The sequence below is a fragment of the Solanum pennellii genome, chromosome 9 (assembly GCF_001406875.1).
Source record: "Solanum pennellii chromosome 9, SPENNV200".
Classification (NCBI taxonomy): Eukaryota; Viridiplantae; Streptophyta; class Magnoliopsida; order Solanales; family Solanaceae; genus Solanum; species Solanum pennellii.
In genome coordinates, this window is record NC_028645.1 from 2765345 (window position 1) to 2775338 (window position 9994).

At 36.3% G+C, this 9994-nt stretch overlaps 2 protein-coding genes and 1 pseudogene across 4 annotated transcripts; 2 read left to right on the forward strand and 1 right to left on the reverse strand.

The window, feature by feature from the left end:
- Positions 1-371: 371 nt before the first annotated feature.
- Positions 372-5601, forward strand: LOC107031611 (ankyrin repeat domain-containing protein EMB506, chloroplastic). Its single transcript, XM_015233038.2, has 7 exons — positions 372-922; positions 2048-2127; positions 2361-2459; positions 2556-2654; positions 2729-2827; positions 2904-3002; positions 5197-5601. Exons 1-7 carry the CDS (start codon positions 550-552, stop codon positions 5299-5301), a joined length of 954 nt encoding a protein of 317 aa, XP_015088524.1. The 5' UTR covers positions 372-549; the 3' UTR covers positions 5302-5601.
- On the forward strand, positions 3009-5190 carry LOC107031613 (annotated as a pseudogene). The gene is made up of 2 exons (XR_001458262.2): positions 3009-4196; positions 4228-5190. The product of XR_001458262.2 is annotated as a cyclin-L1-1-like (transcript).
- Positions 5602-5626: 25 nt separating the features above from the next.
- LOC107031612 (protein BUD31 homolog 2) lies at positions 5627-8946 on the reverse strand. 2 transcript variants are annotated; one of them, XM_015233040.2, is made up of 4 exons: positions 8797-8946; positions 6478-6575; positions 6185-6372; positions 5627-5997 (listed from the first exon to the last, which is right to left on the reverse strand). In XM_015233040.2, exons 2-4 carry the CDS (start codon positions 6569-6571, stop codon positions 5842-5844), a joined length of 438 nt encoding a protein of 145 aa, XP_015088526.1. In that variant the 5' UTR covers positions 6572-6575; positions 8797-8946; the 3' UTR covers positions 5627-5841. The 2 variants fall into 2 exon arrangements, with proteins under 2 accessions (XP_015088526.1, XP_015088527.1); XM_015233041.2 differs by having other exon boundaries at positions 8814-8912.
- Between the last annotated feature and the right edge of the window lie 1048 nt (positions 8947-9994).

Consider the following 9994-nt stretch of genomic DNA (forward strand, 5'->3'; position numbering starts at 1 on the left):
AGAAAATTGTATTTCACTGCAATTGTATAATTCGCAATTGTATAATTCGTTGGCCTTTTTCTCTGCAATATTTGAAGTAAAATGTTTGTAAATTGTATAATTAAGTGTATAACACGAAGATATATATTTTTGCATGTGTATATACAATTTTCTCTCGCTTTATACAAAACAGAAACAGAATTATACACTTCTGTGTATAAAGCGAGAGAGGCGAGCGAGAATGGAGAGTGGCGAGCGAGATTTCTGGGAGAGAGATGCTGGCAAATTTTAGCTAACGTTTGCTATGGAGCACAATTAAATCAAACCCTAGCTATTCCATTTATTTTAGGTTATTAGTTTGCTATTATATACAATTTTCCCTAATAAAAAGAGTTCTTCGGTCCCAAATGGATGAAGCCCATTAGAGAGGCCCAAGTTAATCTTGTCTGAACAGCCCATTCAGAAGCCTCTTACCTGTTCGATGAAATTACTCAAAGAGAGTAAATTATCCAAGTTGTTGATCAATGGGAATCTTCAATTTGGTGTTATAGTTTAGTATAAAGATTGAAAATGGAGAAAATAATGGTGTTGCAGTGTAATTCATCTTCTCTATTTACGCAGCTATGGCCAACTACAGTTACAGCTACGGCTTATACCTGCCGTTTTAGCTGCTCTAATGTTGTTTCTCACAGATTTACAAGAAGGATTAACATGGGGTTTCGTTCTTTTCAAGAAATTTCTACAAGGAATAGTGTAGTTAACTTAAGAAAAGCTAATTTTTGGGAAGATCCTGATGATGGTAGTGATAGTGAAGAAGAAGAAGAAGAGGAGGAGGAGGAGGAAGAAGATATGGATGTTGAGAGTAGCTTTGAATATGAAGAAAATAGAGCTATGGACAATTCTACAAATGGTTTGTCTAACAGGGAAGATGAGTTTGTGAAAGGTACTGCCTTTTTCCTGTTTTCAACTTGAAAAATGATTAGTTTATTCAACAACGTAAGCAGGGGAGGATAGAGTGTACGTAGACGTTAGATTACAAAACATGGAAACTAAATCATAGAGATTTTATAGTAGCTAGTTATAGTAGAGATTGGAGAATAATGTTAATTAAGTTGTGTAGCAAAGTTTCTTTCTTGATTTAGTTTTGTACCCAAGCGAAACTCTTATCAGTGTTGAAGCTGGGACTTTTAAGGAGTTCAAAATATGAAGAAGTAAATACACGAAGAAGTCAATAGGATTCAACATTTAGTAATATTAACTTTCCATGGAAGGGGGGTTCGGATGACCCTCTTGTAGCCACGTGGCTCCGCCCCTGCCTCTAGTGATTGTCATTCTAGGGAAATAAACTTTTCTTTTTCCTTGTGATGCAGTGTCTGATATATTTTGAATGTCTAATATCTGTTCTAGTTGTCCGGAAACCAGGGCAGACGTAATGTATATGTGTTTGTCCAATACCAGTAGTTTTGCTTCAGACTTCAGACGTTGTATATGTGTTAAAAGATGCACTAAAAGTACAGATGATTAATTTTGAACCAAGTAAATTAGATGAGCTGTGTTAGAATTCCAAACTCGCACTCGTAAAGTTCAAATCCCAAATCCATCTCTGACTCGGCAGGTTCAATTAGCTGCCCCCACTCTCACTCAAAAAGAAGTGAATGATAAAAGTACTAGTATCTACTTTCTGTTTTTATTTCAAAGTTGAACAGCTTTTGAGCCCAGAGATATTCTATTTATTACGAATCGAGGAAACTGAATCCTAGAGATATTCTGTTTGGGAAACTAGAGTAGAAATTGAAAAATTGATGATTCCAGTGAATGATCTAAGTAGTATTGCATAATTTCGTCCGCAATTTGTTTTGTAACAAGCTTCAGTTGGCAGGAGCTTTAGTGCATCAATTCAGCCTATCTTTTGAAATCCTGATTATTTTCCTTTTCCTTGTGATGCAGTATCTCATATCTTTTGGATCTCCAGAATCTGTTATAGTAGTCTCGAATGTCTCACGTATAGTGATCTGATACCTTTTCGAATCTCAAATATCTGAAACTAGCATGTTCTTTTGTTTTTCAGAAGTTGAACAGCTTTTGAGTCCAGAGGAAAGGGAAATTTTGTATCACAATCAAACTCCAGAGCTGGATAAGATATCAACTGTAAGTTCCAAAGGATTCAGCTGCTTCTTTCATATTTACGTTCTTCTCTGACAAATAGATTAGTATGCAAGCAACGGACTTGCTATTCGTACCGTCTTAGATACTACCTACAGTCTTTAGAGACCAAAATCCACATTATTCAAAAGAATCTATGGATATGCTAGTATAATCACGTATTCTTTTGCTGGTTTCTGGAGCAAGTCCTGATACTCTCGAACGTGCTTCTACTCCAGGAAAAATGGAACCCTCTTCACACTTTTGCACTAGCAGGGCAGATACGATTTATGGATAGACTTCTAGAGGAGGGTCTTGATATTGATGCCGTTGACAAGGTATTTACTCTATCCATAATATAGATGGTGTTGATGAACGTTCAATACTTGTTTGTTCATTGTGTTTGAAGTAGTTATTACGTTAATTGGTGACAGGAAGGGCAAACAGCTCTTCACCACGCCGTTTTTGGTAAAAAAGAGGCTGTGATCAGTCATCTTCTAAGAAAAGGTGCAAACCCTCAAGTCAGGGATACGGTGAGACAACTTGTTTTTGTTTTTCAACTCCATCAACAACTTGCTTAAAGTTTCATTGTGTTGGGTCGTAACAGGATGGTGTCACCCCTCTACATTATGCAGTTCAAGTAGGAGCCTTGCAAACGGTTAAAATGTTAATCAAATACAAGGTTGACGTGAATGTTGCTGATAATGTAAGTGGATGTTTTATTTCATTTTCTGATTTTTTGTCGTCTTGTTAGCTTAGGTACGAGTTATTCTTTCTTACAGGTTGGTTGGACGCCACTGCACGTGGCCATGCAAAGCAGAAACAGAGACATAGCAAAAGTTCTTCTTGTCAATGGAGCAGATAAGTACAGAAAGAATAAGGTAAATTTTTGTATAACTGTAACTTCAGCGCCGAACTAGAGTTATTTCTGGTGCTATCGTTAAGGCTTAAAATGGTGGATGAACTATGAAAATGGTAGATGAACTATATTTTGAATCTCCGTGGTGGAAATCCTGACTTCACCAATAGATGTGCCAATCCAACTCAAATGGTAGATGAACTATAAAGATTTACTATCCACTATAGTCAAAGTGAAAATGTGTAAACCATAAAACAAATTACATGAAAGTCGAAATCTATATTAGGCCGAACCGAACTAGAGAAGTAGTTCGAAAAAAGAAATTAGTGCTTCCACAACGATTTCTTCTTCTTCTTCTTTTCTCTCAAACATCGTCAGTGAACCCCATTTATGGGGAAATGTGGAGATTCTTGAAGTTCAACCATGACTTACTCGGCAATAGACACATTCTATCTAGTGGAGAAGCAGCTTATAAACTCGTCTTCTAGGAAAGATGGAATTGATGAAGTTACTGAAACAGCACTTCGAATCTATGGTTGTGATCTCATCCAAGAAAGTGGGATTTTGCTCAGATTACCTCAAGCTGTAATGGCCACTGGTCAAGTATTATTTGCCCATTTTAATGTGAATAGTGTTGCAGCTAGTTGTGTTTGGCTTGCATCAAAACTCAAAGAAGCCCGAGAAAAGCAACGCAGGTGTTTGTTGTTTTCCACAGAATGGAATATAGGAGAGAAAACTTACCTATAGAATATCTGGATACATCTTCGAAGAAATATATTGATTTGAAAGCAGACCTAATCAGAACAGAGAGGCATCTTTTAAAAGAGATGGGTTTTATCTGCCATGTCGAGCATCCTCATAAATTTATATCAAACTACCTTGCAACTCTTGAAACACCTGCAGAATTGAGACAAGAAGCTTGGAACCTTGCAAATGACAGTTTGCGCACAACACTCAGTGTAAGATCAAGAGTGAGGTTGTGGCCTGTGGAGTTGTATATGCTGCAGCCCGTAGATTTCAAGTGACCCTCCCAGAGAATCCTCCTTGGTGAAGGCATTTGATGCGGCATTTGATGCAGACAAGGCTGATATTGGTGATGTTTGCGGAGTTCTCGCTCATCTTTACAGCCTTCCAAAGGCGCAATGCATTCCTGTGTGCGAGGAAGGAGGCCCCTTTGCTTCATCAAACAGATCAAGGTTTGTTGGATGTTCCACCAGTGGGTGAAGATACTGCGGAAGTTGCTAAAGATGTAGTAATAAAAGGTTTGTTGGATGTTCCAACAGTGGATGAAGATACTGAGGAAGTTGCTAAGGATGTAGTAATAAAAGCTGCCCTCGATAAGTTAAAAAGACTCAAAGAGCGATGATGACTCTAAAAGCATGCCTTCAAAAGGGGAGTCAAAAGAAGACCCTGGAAGAGCTGACAATAGAACAGATGCCGCTGGAGGAAAGAAGAAGGAGAGAGAGAGAGAGGACAAGGAAAGACTAAAGTCCCGTGAATGTGGTTGGGGAAGGAAATCTGACAGGGAAAGGGAGCGAGGGACGGAGAAAAATCCAAGGAAAGGAATCATCATTCAAGAGACGAAGGTCACTCAGTGAAACCAAAACATCACTCTTCTCGAGATTGTGATTACCAGTCTTATCCATCACAGGAGAAGGATCTTCGTACACACCATTAGCTTTGAGAGCGGCCTGGCAAAATGTTACCATGCCAAATATGTTTGTGGTTTTTCTGGAGCATAGCTGCAGCTCTTTGCATATATCTGAGAGTGCCTTCTTCGTGAAACATTGGTTTTACCTCGCCTATATATATCATCTAAGGTCTCCTGTAGTCGAGACATTGGTTTTACCTATTTGCTTTTACTTCCCCTGAACAAGTGACTTACCTTTGCTGTCCAAATTGCTTGTAGACTAAAGCAAGATTGTTAACTTTCTGCACTACAGTTATATACTTACGTGACTGGGAAAAAAAGCGTATGCCATAGTTTACTAATATACATGTTACTTTAGCTTATGACTTAACCATGGTATAGTTGTATGATTTTGTGTAAACGCGGGATGCAGGTAAGATTTTTTTGATTATTTTAGGTGGGATGAAAGCGGATTTTTCATAGAGTGGGACTCCTCTTTGCACTACTTATACCCTACCTATGTTTCTTTTTTCTTAAACATATGCATATGAAAATTTAATAACCTCTGAACATTTACATTTCACAGGATGGTAAAACACCCCTTGATATTAGCCTTTGTTATGGCAAAGATTTCAAGTCTTATGATCTGGCTAAGTTACTGAAGCTTGTAAATGCTAATAGAGAGCTGTGATTGGCATTTTCTTTTGCATTTTTACTCCCATCAAAGATGAAGACAATCAATCATAGTCGAAGAGGAAGTTCTTCAACGCGTTGAGACGGATACATAGAAGCACAATTCAGAGCAACTTTTGGACATGGAATCACTAGAATTTTAGAATATTTGGGCAGTTGTGCAGTCAGTATTGCAACAGATTTGTAAAAATAAAACAGAACCTATTTTCTTATGATATGTATGTGCCTGTGTAGATTTTAGCACATTATATTGTGCTTGTATCAGGTGAATAGACAAGTCATGGATTTACTTCTTCAACAACGACGACATAGTATACGTGGACTTTACAAGAATATCGAAGATATTTTAACGCGAGTTAATTAGTTTGCGATATATAGGTTACGCAGTTTACAATTGATATCTCATCAAACATTGCCTCTAGCATTTTCCTGACCATGATGTGCTAGACATGGTTTGATAAGTGCTTTGAATAGACAGAGGTTTACTACAAGTACAATAACATCTAAAACAATGCATTTTATGATTCTAAAGAACAGGTCAATCGCCGCTTGCACAACCTTTACAGCCGCAATGGACACATTCTATAACCTTCTCCTCCCTTAGATGCTGTGGAACTCGGCAGACACAGGTTGTTTGAAAGTTGTGATCCCGCGGTTGCATGCACCTCAAACAGCAGAGACGTTCATAACCAGGCTGTAATTCAAAGGCAAAACCATAACGATTGTGCCAAAGTATACACAACTATGGAACCCCCACCCACACACAGGAGAAATGTACTAAACAAGAGGCAAAACAGAAATACATTCAAAAAGAAGAGATGCACATTGACATATGTTCCTTCTCCATTTCGCAAGAACTAAAGCAGAGAGGATGAACACACCTTTTTCCATTTTGCAATCAAATTTCGATCAGCATATCCTTGATCCATGCAAAACTCATATAATTCCTTGGAGATCTCTTTCCTCCTGTGAAAGAGATCAAAAATATACCGGCTCTTCTGATGAGCAATTTTGAAAATAGGCCACAAAGCCTCGCATTTTCTTTTGCCATCATGAGGATCATTCTCAGCTGTACCAGCAGCCAAACAACAATAAATTCATATCAACGTTACGAAGTGGCATCATTTTGACTACATAGAAACAATAAACACAAAAATGGATTTTATGACAATACCTTCCCTCATTTTTGCTTGGAGTTCACTAAGAGTAGGTTCAATCAACTCCCATCCCTCTGGATATTTGACACGGTTTGTTTTCACTTTAGGCATGACTCTGCACCAAACAGACATAAATGTAAAACATAACTGACAAATTTATCTCAACTTTCGACTTACATGAGCAGGTTTTTATGCTTGGTGTTTCATGCTTAAATTTCAGGGCCAATCATACTGAATTATGTGTTACAAATTCAAGAAAATTACAATTGAATGGGAACTTGTTCCCGACGGGAAAAAAGAAACAAGTGCTCATGATTGCAGGTGATATGATAGAAGAAATATATGCTGGCTGATATCTCTTTCAGTTCTTTTGTTTCTTTCTCTTGTTGACATATACACAGAGCAAAGACGTTTAACAACTACGTAAAGTGGCTACACGGGAGTACAAAGAAAAAATTCTGTGAACTGTGAGCCATCAGTACTTGTAATTAACATGACGTTTTGGTTGTAATGATATCCCTAGGCAAAGATAATAACAATATATAAAAATTTTACCAATTTAAAGAACTTGATAAAACAAGTTCTTCACGAAAATATAATGATGACACGTTATCTTTTGGATTTCTCCACATATTGGCACTATTGCACGGTAATAGGTCATAATAAGAATTAGTAGTACTGCCCACAACAACATACCCAATTAATCCCCGTGGGATCCAGGGATGATAGTATGTACCCTACACTTGTGGGCTAAAGAGGTTGTTTCCGATAGACTCTTGGCTCGAAAGAGAAGTATCTGATGATCGGGAGAAAATAAAACAGCAAAATAGCAAAGATACAAAAAAAGTACATCAACATGTAGTAATACACACTCAAGTACAAGAAACTGCGAGATAATTAAATAGCACTACTAAAAAGGAGAGGAAGATGCTAGCCCGCTACCTCTCCCACAAATTAGCAGCAGTGCCATTAACACAAATTATCATGTCATGTTAGCAAAGCTGACTGTGAACAACCTAGCAACCAAACTGGTATCAGAGTAGCTACAGCGCAGCAGCAACACTAAACTGAAGGGCCTCAGCAAGTGTAGTTTACTTTAGGCTTTGGTCACCCAAGCTTGGGCGTCAGATGTGTGAGGATAGGGAATTTGGTTGGGCTGATAGAATTTTTTTTTTTTAAAAAAAATAGATTAGCCGTAAGGAGCCCAGCAGAAGCTCTTTATAAACTTTGGTTAAAAACCAACAAGAAAACCAAGTGCTTGACAGTGACAACTAAACTGAAATACGAAAAAGAAAAAAAAACTACAAACAAAATCGACCATGTATCTCTAATCTCCCAATCTCTTCACATATCTCATCCATCACTTGCAATTGTCTCCATCCCTTAGAACCCAATCTTGTTCCACCTCTCTAACTTGTTTATTTATTCAGGCTCATTTCTGGTTCCTATTGCCTCATTTATTGACGTTTAACGTCAACTATGGCAGCACAAATATGGCATCAAAATAATGAAATATACAGACACTGATGATAACTATATTGTCTCAACTTTTGCTTCACAATGCATTTCCTTTCGGAATAGCTATTCTATATTTAGAATACATGCTGTTTAGATTAGTTCTTTTAAATGGTTTTCTTCTTAAAATCACCAAATATTTAGCAGCGTGGGTTTTGGTTCTGTTGTTTCATCAGAAACTTGTATATATATAGGATAACTCTTTACTTGCACTAAGGAAAACCGAGAGTACAGTTTTGCACTCAAGGGTGTGACTTAGTGTCGCCCCTTTATACGAGGTTCATTGGCAAGGAAAAGTATGCCTTAGAACCTCGATGACGCTCAACATGTTTTAAGCCTTGCACCAGGGCTTGTGCCTTTTCACGTTGACTACACAACCGTGAATTGTTTGTGCATTTTTCACTCCAATACTAAATCATTTGTCTCTTAAAAAAAAATTATGGTTTCTCAGTCTTGCAACAGTAACATAATCACGCCCAAAATCTCATAAACCAAATTATACATTAAAATTGCAATTTAGGGTTTCTTTCGAGTCTTGCAACAGTAATATAATCACGTCCAAATTCTCATAACCCAAATTATACACCAACTCGACAGTAATTGCAATTAACTTTTTTTTCACTATAATTAGATGCAACAAACACAATGTTACTTTCGAATTTCAGAAAATTTAAACTAAATTCCTACAACACAATTCTCAAATCCAGCAAACATTGTGAGATAATCGAATACAAAAGAACTTATTAAAAGCTTAACGAATTAACCAAATATAATAAGCAAAAGGACACTTTAACTGTTCAAATAACACAAAAGCAATATACCGGTGTCGAATATTAACTTCCGATCAAACTTAACGCCGGTGTCAGTGAGAACGACGTCGTCAGATGCGGAGGCAGCTCCGGTGAGGTCTGAATCTGGAAACTTCGATTTCTTATCGGAAAAAGAAAAAAAAAGTTGCTTTTGTTCTTTGCTAATAATTCAAGTCGGATCTTGGAGCGGAATACGTGGGTAACCCGAATCCGAATATGATTTGACCCTTTTTAAATATAGAAGGGAAAAAGATAAAAAAAAAATATGCTTAAACTATCATTTTTATTCTTCATTGATTTATTTTCTCTTTTTTTTATATAAAAAATTTGTCGTATAACAAAATGGCGAATTTTTATCACAAGACTCAAAAAATCGAGAGGATTTTATAGCTAAGATTTTAAGACTCATAGAGGTGATTTTTAAGTTGATTGAGATTAATAGTCAATGTATACTTCATGTATAGTCAATTCATACAATATAGTTAAGTTATATTCAACTTTATGAGTGCATCATAATGTTTGATCAGTGTATAACTCATATATGAATTTGAAAAACTATATTGTATAATTAATGCGAAAAACATATAAAAAATAATTACAAACATATACCTCTTTACATCTATACCTTACCAAATAATTACAATATATACCCCATTTACTAATTTCACTTAAGTGATACTAAATTAGTATCATTAAGGCTGATAATTTCGCTAAATTGATATATATATATATATATATTGATTTAGTAACAGTTAAGCAAAATTATCAATTTTAATGATATAAATATAATATATGATTATGATTTAATATCACTTAAGCGAAAATTATCACCCTTAATAAATAGTGATATGGATTGTAATTATTTATGAGAGAATGAGTATGAATACTTTAGGAATTACTTTAAATTTGAGTATAAGAGTGTGTTTGGTATGAAGGAAAACATTTTCTCGAAAATGTTTTCCAATTTTCTCATGTTTGGTTGGGGCAAGAGTTTTGGAAAATGTTTTCCAAATCAACTCATTTGCCTCAAAATTAAGGAAAATGACTTCCCTTCAAAAATTAAGGAAAACATTTTCCAAAGCTCTCCTCCAATTTCAAATTACATTTTTTTTTTGGGAAAAACATCAATTAAAATAAAATATTTTCAATTTCAAAATTTTAGATTTTCACCCGATCTCTGACCACCCTCCCCCCGCCCCCAACACCCCCC